Below are 19,567 nucleotides of genomic sequence, written 5' to 3' on the forward strand. Positions count from 1 at the left end.
TTAAAGCAGGGGCGCCGCAACCTATAGCCATAATTTTGGCGCCGGTTCGAACAGCGCACTCGCCCTATGGTTCTGGTGGTGGAACAAGTCTTCTTGAATAAGGACTCTAGGCCCAGTGTACACAATTGGCCCGTGTTCACTTTAAAGGATCCAGTAAATCCTTCGAGAAGAGTAGGGGGTAACCCTGGTGTACTTGTCCATTTAGCTCCTGTCGTTGTCGTTAGACGAAGTGCGCCTCTTGGCATCTTATTGGACATGATGTGACCCTTGGGGAGAAGAAAGTTGTAGAATGAGTGCGCATTTCAGCCTACGGTAGTTAAAGCTGCAAGTCACGAGTTATTTCCTACCTTTATCTTTCTTTTACATACCATGTGTGTCAAGGCTTTGGTACTTGTTCCGCAACATTTTTCTATTATTATCTTCAATGATGATAAAATATTATTATTATGATAGTAATAGAAATATTAATTTTTTGCATTTACTGTATTATAATTACGTGATTTCTGCATACCATTTGCTACTATGCAATCTTAACAGCATTCTTGAGTGTTGTCTAGTCATAAATGAATATTCAGTGTACCATGAACAAAAGTTTGTCACAGCGCTTACAAAATGTTTCATATCTTCAATGCAGCACTTACGAAGGGAGGAGTTATTTACAAAAATGCTGCAATGTTAGTGTTAATTAATCTGTTTGACAGTGTTTTATTTCTTTAAGTGTCCAATATGAAACAATTAACATGGGTATAAATAGGCCTATTTAGCTTTAATATTATTTGAAATTGAATAATTCCAGTAAGTGCCATAGATCTTATTTGCCAAGTGGTGTGGTTAGTAACCTAAGTATGCCTCACAATTGAAAGATACTACCAGTGCAATCATGCATATTGTGTGTGTGTGGGGGGGGGGGGAGATGGGGGACTATAGAGTACAACAGTTGTGTCGTCACAACTCCAGGTGGCGCCCTTTGTTGTCAACCAGACGTTGGTTACCTTTCATTATGCCTGAATGACTTCACAATCTTAATGGTTAGAAAAGGCTTTTTGGAATAGGCATTTTAAAACCTAATACTTTACCATTAAAATGTACGAAAAACACAAAAGCTCCCATTATATTCGTTATCGAACACACATTTAATCATCAATTAAAATTTACAAAGAAAAATTAAGACACAACGTCTTAATAATTACGTTAGAAATTGGAATCAATGGTTTGTCAGTGGAGACAACGTGTCCGGTTGAACGCATTTTGTGTCACCTACAGCAACGGAGTAGTATCACATGGTATTGTGACGTAATGCTGTAGTACTCTATGTTCCCATTTTTTCAAAGCATGAGAAACGTTTGAAGAAAAACAACATAAGGCCAAATGAAATTACCGTAATTGGTAGTTCACATCTGGGATTTGAAATTATTTTTTTGGTGAGGGTTATTTACTAATTGGTTTTTACTATCCTATATACTAATGGTAAACAGGCTGGTAAATAGTAAAAATAGTTTTTAAAAAAAATATATTTTTTTAAAAGAAGTTTAAAAATGAATCTTTGTAATGTATTTCTGCCATTCATGTTCCCACCTCTTCATAGGCTTCACATCATTCTTTTGGGTAGTCATTATTTTTATTGTCCATAGAAAAATGAATCTTTTTTTGAAAAATATTCATGAGGCTTCTAAATTTGATGAGGGCAGAGACATGAAACTAAAAATTAATTTTTCTTGGCCTAAAGATCGTAAGGCCAAATAAAATTAATTGTTAGTTTTTACATCCACGATTTTGGTGAGGGCATATATTATTTGCTATTTACTATCCTATACTAGTGGTATAAAAAAAATAAAAATAAAAATAAAAATGGTAAAAGGAGTAAAGGTAGGAGGATAACCCATATCTTGCAGCATCACTGGGCTGAATTGCATATGGGCGTGGTCCGTGACTACCTAGCAGCCGTAAATAATGGTACATACATGGTAGATACATATTCACATCGTTTCAAAACGACAGGCTGAAATCATAACATGGGGGTAACCCCCTACTCTTCCAAAAGATTCAATGGGTTCTTTAAAGTGCACACAGCCAGATGTATACACTGGACCTCCATTTTAAGTCCTTATCTGAGAAGACTTGGTACAGTACTACCAACTGAATCATGGGCGCGGTGCGGCTGAAACCAGCACCGATGTTAATGCTGTAGATAGCAGCGCCCCTGCCTTACCGCCAGGCCACTCCACTCGCCCAAATATAATGGATATTTTTAAGGTACAGTATTCTACCAATGTTTCCACCTCCACTTAGATTTCTTTGATAGCAAAAAGTTTTTTCATGAGGTTACTAAATTTAATGAGGATAGGAACATGAAACTAACAATTAATTCTATTTGGCTAATGCAAACTACCATAGGCCGCCGCCTATTGTTTTTTTTTTACTGTTTTGTTAGACACTGCCATAGTCTACTGGTACAGTAATAGTTATGCATCTCATGGATTTGTTATGCAATCTTGTAGTTTGTCCTTGTATGCCTAATTACCTTTATGAAATCTCCTTGAGGTGAAAATGGTGAAAGTATACAAAGAAAATAACTGGCAAAAAGTGATTGGTTCAGATTTAATAGGAGCTTTTTTGACGTTGTAGGTTATTTTTGCCCAGCAACAACCGATCCAACCAATCACCCATCGCTTGTAATGCGTCTTGTCTCTTTAGGGACAGACCACGGCGTTGCCTATTTTTAGCTGCAGTTTGCAAGCTTGTTTATTTTAGCGACTGTAAACAAGAATTTACAAGAATGGGCTTTGTAATTCAGCTTTATGGCACAGACACTGTATAGGGTCTGTGTTTATGACGACCAGTCTCTTGGTCTAATCAATTTACAGAAAGGTGATTTTATTTTCAGTTGTCAGAATTCTATAACTTCTTCATGCTGGAAAAAAAAAATGTTTTTCTGTCCTTTCACAGTTATGCCTACTCCATTTGCGTTTTATGTTGAAATACGTATTGATTTTAGTATATTTGCAAAGTATAGCATGCTATTAACTTTCATTATATCAAATGCCAACTATTGTGCAGTACTCAGAGATGTTAGGGAATCTCTCTCAGTATGCACTACCCAATTCAGTATCAAAACCACTTTCTGAAATCATAGTATAATAATATTTGTTTAATGTGAATATTTGTGCATTTGGATGATTTCAGACTTTCTGATAAATGATTTAGACATGTACAGTATGTATACTGGCATTTTGCAAAATTGATGACATCAGTTTTACATTGCCAAATTAATTTCTATAGCAACTGTGGTAAATTGCAAAGCAATTGGTAATTGTTGTCATGACGACATGTAAAACTTGTTAGAAGCAATAGGAAAATTCTTGAGATGCGAGACAATTTTTATCGTCATCCAGATTTTTTTTCCTTCAATGTTCCATTTTTCCAACATAGAGTATTGCCTAAACTCTTCCTAAATACATTATTTACATTTATTCCATTCAGTGTATGCACAAATAATCATGTTTATCTTGACTCTGTAGTGCTGTAATTTTACTTCCCATTAACCAAGTGTTGAAATGTGAAATTTCAATGAATGACCCCTCATTTTAAAGGTTATATTCTCAAATATTTTAAAATAGAAAACTTTTTGAATTAAAATTTTTGCTATCAACTTAGCCATTTTGCCACAACATTCCTTCTGTTTTGTTTCACACTTTAACTGCCCCTCCCACTATGATTGCTGACATTATTGAAAATGCAGACAAAAATATTTGGCTGACATTTAAGTAAAAAGTAACCGTAAACTGTAATTTGTATTACTCATTGGTCTCAGTTTTGTAATTTCTATTGTGCAATTTTTAAAAACTTTTTTATTTTTTAAATATGAATTCTTTTTATTCTTTCTAATTTGATATTTAAATTAAGTGCAATCTATTGAATCTGTAACTTTTAAATATATTTAAATAATGTATTAATATTAATAATATTTAATTAATTACCTTAATAAATTTTAAATAAATTATTTTAATAATTATAAATTATTGTAATTAAGTTGTATAATAACTGAAAATTTAATCATCATTTTTATGCTGTTGACCTGATTCTGATTTATATATCTTTGTCACAATCTTATCTTGTTTTTTTTTTGTGTTTTTTTTAAAGGTTCATATTTTTATTTTGATTGCAAGAATTTTATTGCTAGACTTATTCTTTTTACATTGTGGACTTACGATTATGTATTGACTTGATTGTATGTTGTTTATTGTCAGTTTCTCTTATTTTAATTGGCTTTTTATCTGTCTTTTTTATGTTTCTTATTGTATATGATTGTAAGCTCACTGGTTTGCCCTCTGGGATTGATGCGAGTCTGTTTTAATACCAAAATAAATTACTAAAAAATAAACTATTCCAATGTATTAGTTTTAAACGAATCAATCATTTCTACTGAACTTGCTTTTACGAATGATTTAATAAAATGTTGCGTGTCATTTACTTTGCTTTACTTTGAAGCTTTTCATGCTGATAATGTAGAAGCGGTTGGCGCAACGGTTGTAGCTCGAACTCTCAACCATGAGGTCAGGGGTTCGAAACCCTCGCTGTGCAAGTCGCTTGTGTCCTTAGGCGAGACACTTTATCTACGTTTGTCTCTCTCCACCCAGGTGTATACTGTAAATGGGTACCAGCAGTTGCTGGGAAGGTAAAACAGACTGCAGTGCAGGAGGAGTGGCGAAACTCCCCCCCCCCCCTCCACAGCCTTACACAGTCTGGGCCAAACGATAAAATAAGAGAGACAGGCACTCCGGTCTGCTTCAGGTTTTCGAACCTTTACCTTACCTTACTTACCATGCTACTGTAGCTGTACTTCTCTCGAAAATCGCAGAAAATGGCCATACATGTAGCCTTATTTCTGTGGTATTTTCTTTTTTATATTTTTACTAGAAATATTTGCGGGCTATCTGATTCCTAGCACACATTTTAAGGTGCCTTCTTCGAAATTTATTTTGTTTTCAATTGATTAATATAAAGGTCCATAATTGTGTGCGATGCTGCTAACATTGCCTTTAGTAATAATATCTTTAGTAATGTAATTATTGTCTTATCTGACTGTCAGATATGTTGTACTTGGTTGTACTGCCTTCAAAGTGTAGGTTTAGTCAAAAAAATATTTAAATTATTCTCAAAGACGGAATTAAACATACATGCTCACATAGGCAACATACTGTACTTTGCATATATTCAAACTGTTTTAGTAGGCAGTTAAAGTCAAAATTATTTACTGCTTGTTGTAGTTTTAAAGCCCATACGGTTTTTTGTCTGCGGAATGGCTATATAACAGTGGCATTATCATTATCATTATTATTGTTATTTTATTTATTTATTTATTTATGTATTTATTTAATATTTAACAGTGCCTTTAACTAGTGATCTCTTCTCGATAAACTTGAGTAAAAAATTTCGGTTTAAAGGGGTGTACAGCTCTGTGGGCTGTTGAAAGGGACGGAGAATATTTTAGGTTGCCAATGTTCTCCATTTGAAACATATTTACTGGTAAATTTGTCCTTAAGTGGGTTTAATAATATACAGTCATTGACTAGAATGTTCATCAGTGTTTTTTTTGTTTTTTTTAATTTTACAAGCACAAAATTTTTACCTTCTGGTCGGTTATTTTACTGGTAAATTGACAGCTAAAACAGCTTCAGGAGAACACTAGTAGCATTGCCATAATATTTAACACGTTGACTGCCAGACCTTTTTTTAAGGTTCCTTCCCGTGTGCTAAAACAAGTTTACATGTACAAACATACTTTTTTGAAAGAAATTTTATCTAGTCATATAGGCCTATCATCAAAAATGATGTGTCTAATAAATTGGTGGGAAAATATTAGGGGACGAGTAAACTCATTTGCAACAATTTGACAGCACTTTTTATTGACTGCCAAGTGCGAGTTTTCTGGTCCGCTCTTTGCATATGTTGATATATGTTCAAAGGGCGTCCCCACTTTGCTGCTCGAGTGTACTGCCGGCAACATAACACAACAAACATGCATACACCATTTGTACGGTATCTTCTAGGTGTATCTTCCAGGAACTACCAGCTGCAAAGTCTGTGATCCTACAATGTATAACAAAGAAGTAATAAACGCTAGAATTTTAACAACTTTTATAGTTGTCCCTGGCGCCCTCAGCAACACCCTGTGGGGCGTGTATACTCGTCAGTGGCAGCCAACGTGATAAACATTGTGCAAAAAATTTTGATTCTTTGAAAAGGCAAGTTTTATAAGCCATTTTACAGACAGTGCTTTATTTTGTAATTATTTGTATACTAGTATCTCCCAATCAATGCAAAGTATTGTAAATCATTCCTGTATGCTTTTTATTGTACATGTACAGAATATCTTTCTGCTACATTATTAGCATATTTTTGGTTGACTCATAAATTTTTATGTTTAACAAGTATACAATTTAAGATTTATTGTCTTTCAAAATAGAATGTTTTGACATATTTCAGGAAATATTTTTATTGAAATTTAGTAAATTCCATGTATTTTGGTTGAAGTTTGCTCCGTGGTCTTGTCTAGATTCTAATTATGCAACAATTTTCATGCATCTTAAATAATATGCATAATTACACCAATCATAGCATATAAGCATGGTTATTTTACAGAGAAATATGGTGGATTGTAATTATTTCTCAATAAAATCACAATGGATTTCAGTGATATCATTTAGGCTGAGCCTAACTGTTTTATTATAAAATTTGGTACAAACATGTGTTTCAACAGTTAAACTGCCACTGTATAAGCAGTTTGAGTATTTATAGTGAGTGAACAAATGCAATGCCATTTCTTGGTAATTGAGCGAACTGAAGCATATAAAAAAAAGAATAATTATGGGTAAACTAAACTGACGTGAAACTGAGGCAGATACTGAAATGTGGCTAAAGAAAATTATGGTATGCTGAAGGATGGTTTTAAAAGATTATGAAGGCTCACTATTTAAAATTACTACTGGAATATTCCGGGACTTGTTGTTTTACAGACAATGACAACACTAACATAGGTCATACACAGGGGCGGATCCAGAGATTTCCAAAAGGTGGGGGATCCAAAAAGGTGGGGCCCGATCGAGACAATACTGGCCTAAGGGGTCCGGGGATGTTCCCCCGCGAAATTTTCTGTTCTAGACACTTGAAAATAACATGTGAGACATTCTGGGCTGTCATGTTTTTCATTTCTTTCTTTTTTTTTTTCTTTATTTTACCTCCCAAAGGAGGGGGAAGGACCAGGGCCAGGCCAGCCCCCCCCCTCCCAAATCTTTCCCTGCATTCCTGTATTTCAAGAATATGTTGTACTGAATTTATTTTATTTTGATTTTTGCAAATATTTTATTGTGTAAGCTCTAGAAGTCTGTCATTGAAATTACGCTGAAAAGACCAGGTGAGACTTGTGTCCGGAAAATACCTCCAAAGTAAAGTTTGTGGGTTCATTTCCCACCTGATCACTTACAATTTTTTTCGCAAGTATTTGGTAACGTCCTGAGTACTGTATTTGGTACGATAACACGTCAGATAGGCCAAACTTTACTCCTATAATAATACGTTAGACTGATGTTAAGGGGTTTAGCTGGCTTTAATCTGAGTTAAATATCAATGTACTGTACTGCACTTTGCTTAAGCTACCTCTTTTCCAGCTTTTTAGTTTTTTAAATAATATATATTTTTGCAATCAAACAAGGCCTCGAAGCATTTATACCCCCCAGTTATTGTATCTGATACATACTCATCTCCTTAAGGAAAATTCCATGATGTTGCTGCCAGCACATTTTGTGTTTGAACCTACAGCACCAGGTAGCCAATTGTGCCCCTGGGTGGAGAGAAACAACCATAGGTAAAGTGCCTTTTTTAGGACATGAAAGGCAGATCAAGGGATTGAACCTTCGAACCTTAAGTTGGAAGCAGAACCACTACCAATTGCACCGTACCACTTTTACAAAACTAAGGCGAGAATTTTTTTATTCCGTGTTTCGCAGACTTATGTTTTTAAAGATCATCGGAGAAGGGTGGAATAAAAATAGAAGTAAAATTTTGTTTTTTTATTTACCAAATAGTTTTGCCAAAAAAATCCAGGTGGCGGAGAATGCTTCAAATTTATATAAATAGGAAGAAATATACTGTACATATCTTATCTTTGGAGATTTCAAGGCAGCAGAGGGCATAATATAAATTTTTTTTAAACTTTTTTTTTTCCCAGAAATTTCCACTTTTTTTTGGCAGCGGGTTCACTAATTGGCCAAAAAATGAAATTTTATTTCTATTTCAAATCTTGAATATTTGCAGTCGGTGGGTTTGCTAAAAAATGTATAAAAAAAAGTCTGGTCAAAATAAAAGTAAATAATAATATTTACTTTTTAGGCACAAATACCAAGATTGATTGATTGATTGGTTGAGATGCCAATTGTAAAATTTATGCGCTTCTTGTAATTCCTGTACAAACATACAGTACAAACAAGATGCTCTATAAAATTAAAGTGTTGTGAGGTTGATTGTGAAATTCCTGAACTTTGATATATCATGTTAAACCAAAGAAATGAGGGATTGAATATCATCTATCTCATTGAACCAAAAAGAGGGTTGTGTGTCATTCAAAATGTACAACTATTAATTTGTTTCATTGTTTTTACATAAAATTATTCATACTCTTGGCTAGGAGTAACCAACCACCTTTTTTAATGTTTTTCCATGCTGTATTGTAAAATTGGTTTCCGTTTTTTCTCTTGTAAAAAGTGCCAATGTTATAAGGTTTTGTTTTTTTGTTTAGTGTTTCAAGTCTTCATCCACTGATGGATATTCCACTATTATTGTATGCCTAATCATATAAATGGGCATAGCTATATGGTTAATTTGCAGACTTGTTTGACTTGGAAGCTTTTAAATCTGTACAGTACATAACATTTTTAACACCAAAATATGCCTCTCTTTTCAGAAATTATTACATTTGTTTTTACTATAAATAGCTTAATCATGTATTGCATAATAAAGAGTAAAAATTCGCCTTAAATTCTTAATAAATTTATAATATTGTTTATGATGGTGGTAATGATAAAGACTACAAAAATGCAACCTTGGCTGTCAATGTGGCGATAGAGACAAATTAGATTTAGAAACATTTTCTGATACTGATAATGTAGAGTAGCTGCTTACCTGATCTTTTGCTTGACATTTTGGTTGGATAATCATAATCTTAGATTGTAATTTACATCAGGACGAAAAATAGTCATGGACAGTATTGCTCGCATCAATTGTGGAACAAGTCACGTTGAAGTCTGTATTATTACATCTTATTTATTCTCTCGTGGAATGTCATTATTACCCTTCAATTAATTTCTCCTTGATTTTGACTCTTGTCTTCTGATTTCTTAATCTAAATTCATAGTTTCCATATTTGCTTATTTTTAATTTTTTTTTTTTATTATAATCCAAAATCTTCTTTCACAGGCAGTACAGCTACAGTATATTTATCTATTAAAGGTGAAATAATATATAGCTGGCATTTTGAGTCTGGCCTTCTGTGGTGCTTATTTGTGATGTGCTTGCTTTTGTCATGTAGATCATTTCACTTCTCTGTTTATTTTATTTTATTTCAACTAAATCAAGCAATGATATTGCCAATTACAGATGTTGTACACATGCAATATATAAATATATGGTAAAATTCAAAAGCAAGAAAAAAATTAAAAAGGTAATCAAAAATATAATCGACAAAGTTCCTAGCTAAATTGAAAGAATTCCTATACTGAATATTAAGCAACTTTTTGAACGTGGAAATGCTGTTATATGATATATCAATAATTGTGTCTTTACGTGTGTAAATAATATTATAGTTATAGGAGAGTCTATGAATAAAACCGTTTTTAGTAGCATTGACTCGGCTATAGGGCACAGAGAATAGATCACCATTATGTGAATTTGGTCTATGGATTTTCAATATAAATAAAGAAAAAAGGACACGTAAAAAGCCAGTTAAAACAATCAAAAAAGAAAACCATATCAAAACTCTTCTCATATGGAGTATTGAAAGGTGAATAGGAGGACCAACATTTGTATAATTAATAAAATACAGAACATAAATTTGGATTGGACTCATTCTGTGTGATTTGACTGAGAAATAAATAGAATTATAAATTGTAGACGAAAAATCCAAGATGGGTCTAACAAGAGAAATATAAAGATAAAGCTTAGGTGTTATTATTGAGTTCTTTATACAGTGCTGCCAAAGTATGCCCAACATCCTATTGCTTCTGGTACAATATAGTCAACATTATCAATAAAAATTCCAAGATCTTTTTGAACATTAACCTTCTCAATTAATGCACCGTTACTGCTGCATACATAATTAATTCGCAGTCTTTGAGCCTCGCAAGGCTCTGACCCCAGAGCCTCAATGTTGTTCTTGTTCTTGTTATCAGAACTTTAAAAGCGTTGAGCGTCGCCAGTGTTGAACGCATATGCAAGAAATTCTGTACGCATAAACTACAGGTGATTTTCTGCAAACGTTCATTGCCCTTTTTTTTAAGTTGGACCCTAGGGTTTCCCCTACACCTACATCAAGGACTGTAATGCCATTACCACTAATAGGGCATGTGCCGCTTTCGCTTAAGGTTGTGTTCTAAAGAACTTAAGGTTGTGAGTTCGAATCACATCTTGGTATTCAATTTTTTTTCCCAATTTTAAGAAATTTTATTTTTTCAATTTTAAGATATTTGATTGTGTACAAATGAACATTCTAAATAATAATTTGTTTTTTACAAATAAACGTTGTAGTTATTTAAAAATTTCTGTCTTAGCTCTTCCAAAAAAACTCAATATAATAACTTTCACTTGTACCTTATTTAAGCGTGGAGGAATGCGCAGCCCTGTGAGCGGCAGCTAATGTTTAAGAGATAATGTAAGAACCTGACACTTCTATGGATGGTATCCACCCTTTCCAGATCCTGTTGTAATAAGTGAGAATCATTTAAAGCCCCATTTCCAGCAAAATTTCACTAAAAAAGAATTTTTTTTTAGAAAAAAATTCATATGCATTTAACTCTATTTATTATAAACAATGGAAAAATATTGGCATAAATTTAGTTTCACGCAAAAGAATAAAAAAAATGAGAAATACAGACTATTTCTTATAGGAGATTACCATTTTCTTGACGAATTCTTCGTTACTAGGCAAATTCAGAGGTCGTAGATTGCATCCGCTGGAATGCTCTCGCTTTTATGTATACTTTACAATCAATAAAGTGCGTCCTCTCTAATGAAATTGTTTTTTGTACTTCGCATCTTGCACACTGCGATTGATCGAGTAGGCCTGAGATATGTTTGTTTAATTGTCAAAATCTCGGTAAGAATCATTTTTTAAACATATTTGAAATTATTCCTATGAAATATTATATTTCACAAGTGTCAATACTAGCAACGGAAGATATCATGTCGGCCGTTTTTATGTGTGATAACAGAACCTAGATCGATGTAAGGCTAGGCCTAGCCTAGCAGTGTTGGATAGGGTAATGTTTTCGGCGCCTACTACATTTCTTCGTAGACCTATTGCAAAATCAAATATAAAAAATCCATCCGCATTTATTTTTTGTGTGGAACACAAAAAATCAAATTTCAGTCTTATTTTACATTTTTTTCATGTTTAGGAATGTCTAAATTCAGTTAAATTAGCAATTTTTTATAACATGTATAGATCTTTATAACATATATAAAAATCAGATTTTTATAACATATATAAAAATCTTGCAGGGAATGGGGCTTTAAGTTATTGATAATGCGGTATAACAGAAGGCAATAACAGAAGGCAATTTTAAAAATAATACCAATACCAATAATATCTCTCTTTATCTTTAGTAGAGATTAAATTTTATCATTGTTGGTGTATCATATGTATGGTGTTAATAAATCCCCTACAGTAGATATCTAGTCTAGGGGAAGAAAGAAAAGAAAGAATAAAATTGTTTTTGATATCAATTATTTATTTTTGGAATTTTTTTTTCAGACCACATAGTGGATGCTTGTTTTTGTTCAACCGAAAGAAAGTGAAACACCGAAAAGATGGCTACATTTGGAAGAAACGCAAAGATGGCAAAACAACACGAGAAGACCATATGAAATTGAAAGTTTTAGGTGTTGAGGTAAAGACTACTTCTGGTGATTTTTTTACAATTTTAGTTTGTATTTTCTTGATACAATACAACCTCTATAACTACATACCATAAAACCTTGAACAGATTGGCCCCTGTTCCAGATGGGCTTCTTTTCAAGATTACTTTAGCAAACTAAAGAGGGTGGGGTTGGGGGGGTGGAGAGGGGGCTTTTCAAAATGAATGTTTTCAACTTTGGAATTGCTACTATACAACAATTTTTCCTATGGAATTTCTGTTTAACTTTCCTTAAATTTTACACAAGCACAATAACATAATTTCGATACTGACACATCATAATATAACGTCAGTCAATATGTAAATACTACCTCGAAAGAACACCATATCTTGATTAGAAGCCATGGGCTTCTTTTCGAGATGAGCTTCTTTTCGAGATAGGCTTTTTTTCAAGATGGACTTCTCGAGATTAAGCCCATCGGGCTTCTATTTAATGTTTTACGGTATTCAAAAATATATTGTCAAATTTATAAATACTGTAGTAATGAAAATGTTAATATTTGTAATTATTCAATTAAGAAAATGATTGCTATCATTTATTATTAAAATTAAATACATTTGAAAATACTGATACATTTTTAAGAATATATAGTAATTGTATGCACCAAAGGAATTTTTTACTATTGATGAAAGCCATGTTTGTGTAAAATATTGTAAGATATGCAAACTATGAAACTATTTTCATAAATCGTTTTGATTTATTAACTTGATGTTTAATCTCAAATGAAAATATGCAGACATTTATTCAATAAAATTTGACAATAAATCATGTTGCAAAAAAATAATATCAGTCTTAAAAAAAATCTTAACATCCATCATGTATGTACATATTACATACATTATTATCATTATTGCCAGAAATAACCTTTACGTCTACCTTTGACCTTTATGTTGAGATTACCATCATTTTTTTATTGGCACAAAATACAATGTCTTACAACTATCTTATCGTTCAAAGAAATTCCAGATCTTATAATTTTCAATTCTGCTATGATCTATCAACCTCAGACCAATTAATCAAGATATAATATATTCATATTCACGATAACACATTCAAGAACAACCTTTGTGAAATGAAAAGTACGGTATAGATTAACAAGCTCACTGAGAAATAATATATAAATGTGTTACAGGAAATATTAAACATTGTTTGATATTCATTTTTGTGTACTGTACTGGGAAATATTGTAGGTTCAGTTCAGTTCAAAATAACGTTTATTTCCTTCAAAACGTGAATTAAAATCTCCTTTGAGAAGTATCGTAATGCATTTAAAAATTTTATTGTTAATGTTAAGTATGTATAATAATAATAATAGTTTATTTCAATTTGTTTAACTAACAAATGCCAAAACCTAGGAGGCAAGCTTGTATACAAATTCTGGTAATTAACCTTTGCAACTTAACTACAAATATAACAGACATAAACAGATACAAACATTGTCCTAACTCTCAATATGAGGGTAATTGGAGGAGCTATAAGCAACTATTAGACTCTAATTATAAATCAATACTGGCCGGGTTTGAACCAAGGTTTTCAGCACAAGAAGCAGGATTAATACCTCTTAGCCAACCGCTCAGCCTAATTGCTAAGGGTTTCACTTTTGTTTTTAATGGGGGAGAGATTCTATGGTCTGGAATAGCTCAAAATTGTGCTATTACTGTAGATCACAGTTTTTTGGATTGGCAGTGAGAATAACCTTCTTTCTATCAGCAAATAATTTTTTTTAATCCGGAGTCCATGCATTTCCGAGAGTAATTTGATCATTGGCTAGTTGCTAGCACGTACAGTAGGTGGGAATGTATCGTCCATCCATCTGGGAAAGTCTCTCCCTGGGCTCACTTTATTTCAAATTCCTGGATCTGCAACTGAAGTGTTTTGTGGAAAAAGGAGACAAGATGTTTCCCCTTCCAAAAACCAACCCAGCGATTTGCAAGTTATTTTAGAATACTTGAAAATAGACCCAAGCTGTAAATAATTTATTATTCATACTGTAGCTACCAACTAATGTGGTTGATTGCTCTTCAAATGTAATCTTTAAGAAATTGTAGAAATGCATCTTTAAATATATGAATTACTTTATGCCTGCCAGAACGCTATATTGAACTTTGCATTTGAATGCATTTACAAGTATAATTATTGGAATTTTGTGTTCCTCTGTTGCTTTAGTGCCTATATGGGTGTTACGTCCATTCTGCCATCATCCCAACATTCCATAGACGATGTTACTGGTTGTTACAGGTAAGTACTTTAATATTTCTTCTCTTTTAAAATAATTAAAGTGAATTATTCTTTATTTAAAAACAATAAAAAGTATGTAACATAAAACCCAGGTCATGACTTTGCCATACGAATGCAGGGTATTTCAAAAGAGCAACAAAGGTTATAGATAGCATGATTATTTTACATTATTATAAAAAGCAAAAATTTATATAATATTATTTTTTGACATTTCATCACACAACAATATTTTTTTTCTTTGACAACAGAACCCAGACATGGTATTGGTACATTACCTCAACATGCCAGCAGATGACTCTAAAGGGGGCGCTATTCACTTAGGTCGTTGGATGCCGACAACACTTCCGTTGACCATTGACGGTAAAACCTGGACACGTGAAGAATTGCTACAACAGATCACACCAATGTGTATGTTTTTAAAAGTTTCAAAATATTTGATAAAAAATTCTTTTTTTTTTTGCACTTTATACTTATTGTAGTGAAGCCTTCCAATCTAAGAATCATGAGCTTAACTTCAGTTGAACTTCACAATTTTTTTTTTAATTTTTTTAATGCGTTCATAGTCTCTTGCTAGTAACCAACAATATTAATAGAGATGATGATGTCACCGACGACGAGCTACTAAAAGGTTATGGCCTACCAGCTCCCTTTCAGGCGGGACGTTTTATATCTTGTTTACCTGCTGCCCGCCAATAATGTTGATTTTGAATAAAAATAAAATTTTATTTTTGGCCTATTAGCACACCCACCACCACAAAGAAATGGAAATTGCTAATTCTTTGATATTTTTGCTATTTTCCAGTGTTAAAAATTAAATTTGATAATACTCGGCAAGTATGCTTTCAGTCTTCCGCATTTGTTTTATTTTCATTATCATATAATTGGTCAAATTCCGAGAAAGAACGGTTGAAATATCTGTTCATATATTTTTTAAAAACAAAAAAATATCAAATTTTGACAAAAAATGACTAATTTTGTTTTTACACTGAAAACGTACTTAAAATAAGAAGATACAAAAACAAGTTTGATATCAACGGATAGACAATTTTATAAGCTTCCATATCATGTGCAACATAATTGTATTTGGTATATTACATGTTTTATATTCCTGATTATTATTTCATAGTAAAATTGACCAGAAATGACATTCATTGACCTCTGACCCATTATTCCAGAAGAAATGTCTTGTCAGATGGGCAGTTAAAAGATCCCCCCCCCCCATGGGATGACCTTTCCAAAAATACCAACAAAACGTGTTCATTTTATGCATATAAATGGCCCCTGGCTCCTGGACTAAAAATTTAAAAAAAATTCTCGCCTCACCATGCTGGTAAAATTGTGTGGCAGTGAGGATGATGTTGAATTTCCACATCGGTCCATATTTACTCTACCCCAATATAGACTGTTGAATATATCTCCTCTGCTTGTATTTCCTCATGAATATAACGACACTGTGTTTGTAGTTATTTTGTTACTTGGAGATCCATGGTCTTTGCTTGATTTATTTTTAATATATTTGAGGTGACTTTACCTTATCCAGGCTGATTTACGGCTTATTCAAGCCATGAGCCTTACCATGGTGCATCACAAGTTTGCCCTTTTATAATCATCATGCGTGAATGTGTTTAAAGTTTTATGTTTCAGATCAGCATTTATTTGTTTCAGCCATGTGTGTTTTGGTCGTCCTCTATCACCTTTTGCTTTTCTTAGGTGTTCATTTAGTGCGATTTTTGCTGGTACACTTTCTGGTAGTCTGAGTAGATGACTTAGCCAGTTGAGTCTCCTTCTTTTTATTTGTTTTGCTTAATTCAATCTCTTTAGTCTTCATGTATATGTGTTCAATTGTTATTCTGTCTTTAAGCTTGATGTTTAGTATTCTTAGTAGTTTCTGTTGGAATATGTTCACTGTTCACTGTTGTAGAGCAGGAGTGAGTATACAAATGTGTTGAGTATTGTTATCTTTATTTTTAGAGATGTTTGTCTATGATTTAAGATGTTTTTTAAAGGTTGTTTTATTGCTAGTCCTTTTCGTCTTTTTATGTCATTTTCAGTGCCTAGTATGCTTCCTAGATATTTGATTTTTCTCCAGTCTTCGTTTCCTTCTGTTCCAACAGTGAAGGTTTCTGTTTTCTCTGTGTTAGATTTCTTTCTTTCATTCTTTTTGGTAATTCTTTAATTACCAATTAAGGAGCTTAATTCTGAGGAGAGGAGCTTGCTTAGTCGGCTAATCTGGTGGTAGCCACTGTGTGTGCGCTGAACCGTGGAGATCTCTAAGTCCCCGGTTCAATTCCCATCGCTGCCTCTCCTTGTTTTTCAGCTGGAGGGCTAAAATACAAGTTACAATAGCGCACCGTCTTTCGGATGATACGTTTAAGCCGTTAGTACCGTGTACATTTATGGCCCATGTGCACGTTAAAGAATGCAGTACACTCTTTGGAAGAGTGTCGTCCGTGGTGTCGTCTGCATACTGAAAGTTTAGTGAGAATTTGTGCTGAAGTTGTGTTGATGCTGTTCTGCGGTTGTGATACTGATGTGATTCTAGAATTTGTAATTTTCATTGCTACTGCTAGTGTGAAGGTGAATTCTAGGGTGCTAGCGCAATCCCCTTGTGGGCTTCCTATATCTTTGTTGAAGGCTTCTCTTTTGGCGTTGTTCACTTGAACCTTGTACTGCATTTCATATAGGAGTAGATAAAAGATGTGGAGTTCATCTGGTTCAGTCACTTTGTTGTGGTCTTCGATGAATGTGTGTCTTTTTATTGTGTCAAAAGTTTTTGACAATGCAAAGAGAGAGAAGTAGAGGCTGTATTGTTAAGTGTTAATGGCCTTTTCGATTAGCATTTTTAGTGCAAAAACATGTTCCGTTGTATTTCTTCCTGTTCGGTAAACTGCTTGTGATGGTGGTATTTTGGTGTCGTGGCTCTTGGTAGTTCTTATTATATGCCTAGTATTTTCCTTCTGATTGAGAGTAGTATGCCTAGTCGCAGGTTGTTACATGGTCCGGGTTTTTGGAAGGGAATAGTTAATCCTCTGTGTAGTTTTTTGGGAGTTTCTCCGGTTTCTGCCATGTGGTTCATGAGTTGTACCATTATGTGTATGATTTCATTTCTTGATCCGTGCTTGATAAATTCAGTTTTGATATTGTCTTCTCCAGCACTCTTATTGTTTTTTATTGTTTGCATTGCTTTTTCCACTATATTCGAAGGGTTTATTCATTTTTGTGGGTTTGATTTGCTGTATTGATGAAATGTCTTTTTTCCAGAAGACTTTCTTGAAATGTTCGGAGATGAGTTCCACCTGTTGTTGTGGGTTTGCCATGACTTTTTTTTTCTCATTTAGTTGTGGTTCGTTAAGGTCTGGTACTTCACTGAGCAATTCACTTGGGTTCTTTCTAAATATAATTTTCAATGTTGTATAAAATTTTTGTGTTGATGTATTTCTGTGTTGATGTATTTCTTCTATTTGATTGTTTCAATCTTTTTGAGTTTGTCTGTTTTCTTTAGTTTTTTTTAAATTTCTTTTTGTAGTTTGTTATTTTCTTGCATGTTTGTCTTTGTTTCAAGTTATTTATTAAGTTGATTTTCTTTGATTTTGAGTTGTTTTTTGATAGTTTTATGATCTCTTTATTTGTATTATTTCCTTTCTCTTTTGTCTTCTTTATGCATGAGTCTGCGGCTGATATACATGCATCCCTAATGTTGTCCCATTGTTGTTGGGCGTTTATTTCTTTCAATTTTCAATGTCTTGTTGTGTCGTGCTCGGCAACTTTACTTTTTAAGAAAACATAACTTTCAATCAAAAGTGCAAAAGTTAAAATTATTATTATATTTTGAGACATAGATGGCACCAAAACAATAAATTTTTTTTTTGTTTTGATAATTGCTTCCAGGTCATGTTCTTCCCTGAACTCCTAGGGGGAGCATTTGCACAAGTGCTAGCCAGAATACATGTAATACAAGAGTGCTGTATTTGGACATTTTTGTACACACATGGCGGCCTGAGCGAACCATGTCAGATGTGAAGTCGGCTGGAAATGGGTCTCACTCGGCTTAGCAAATTATAATGATATGTTAAAGGAAGTTCAGCTATATATTAAATCGAAAGTGTAATTATTAATAAACGCTTATTTACTTCTACTAATTTATATATTTCCTTTTTCTTAAAGCAGTTTTATTTTCATTAATGAATCTTATTTTTATTAATGAATCTTATTTTTATTTGATATAGTTGTCGGTTCACAAATGAAAGTAAACAACGGGAACAAGGAATATTCGGTAAGCATACGAACTCATCACAGTATAATGAATTAATCATAAAATCGAAAATGTCTACAAATGGTATTAAGAAGTAGTACTACTACTTTTTTTCATGCTATGAATACAAGACATTTAAATTAAATCTTTATTCATCACAGTCTCATGAATTATCCATATATTATATACATATGATCTCATCATATCTCATGAATTATTCATAAAACAGCATGTCTATTAATCTTACAAAAAGAAGTACTACTACTACTTTTTTCCATGCTATGAATACAAGCATATTTAAATTATATCTTTATTCTTGACAATCTCATGAATTATTCATATTAATACATTGTGATCTCATCATAATCTCATGAATTATTCATAAAACAGAACATGTCTACAAATTATCCTACATACAGAAGTACTACTATTACTACTTTCTTCCATGCAAGACATTTAAATTAAATCTTTATACATCACAATCTTATGAATTTCATATATTAAAAATATGTATGAACTCATCACAGTCTTATGAATTATTTAAATATTAATTGTACATATAAATAACTCACACGGAGCGGTTTTGGATAACCGTCATACAATGGAGTGAGTACTGGCTTAACGTAACATAGCTTTCTTTAATCCCTGAACCAATACCTCATTAAAGTTAAAGCAATACAACTTTTTTTTTAAAGACTTTCATATTTAATGGTTGATGTTTAAATTTGCATATTGCACAAAAAGCTTTAATAACGTCTTAATACCTCTTTGACATTTTAAAGGAATAGATGCAATCGACAATGAAGAATCATTCTTGCCTCCTACACAAAATATAAGAATATCTAGAAATAATTATATAATCTATCTCGCAATTAGTTTTGATACAGGTAA

General features: G+C 32.9%; 1 protein-coding gene across 2 annotated transcripts in view; it reads left to right on the plus strand.

Moving 5' to 3' along the window:
• LOC117114154 (calmodulin-binding transcription activator 2-like) overlaps positions 1-19,567 on the plus strand; it is a 63,209-nt gene that overhangs the window by 19,201 nt on the left and 24,441 nt on the right. For both annotated transcript variants that reach the window (XM_033257719.1, XM_033257720.1), the window contains exons 4-7: positions 12,023-12,158; positions 14,353-14,424; positions 14,673-14,832; positions 18,651-18,697. In XM_033257719.1, coding sequence (XP_033113610.1) covers positions 12,023-12,158; positions 14,353-14,424; positions 14,673-14,832; positions 18,651-18,697 — 415 coding nt within the window. The remainder of the gene's footprint in view (positions 1-12,022; positions 12,159-14,352; positions 14,425-14,672; positions 14,833-18,650; positions 18,698-19,567) is intronic.

The sequence above is a fragment of the Anneissia japonica genome, unplaced genomic scaffold (genome assembly GCF_011630105.1).
Source record: "Anneissia japonica isolate Jap-2015-1 unplaced genomic scaffold, ASM1163010v1 scaffold287840_len1291095_cov163, whole genome shotgun sequence".
Taxonomy (NCBI): Eukaryota; Metazoa; Echinodermata; class Crinoidea; order Comatulida; family Comatulidae; genus Anneissia; species Anneissia japonica.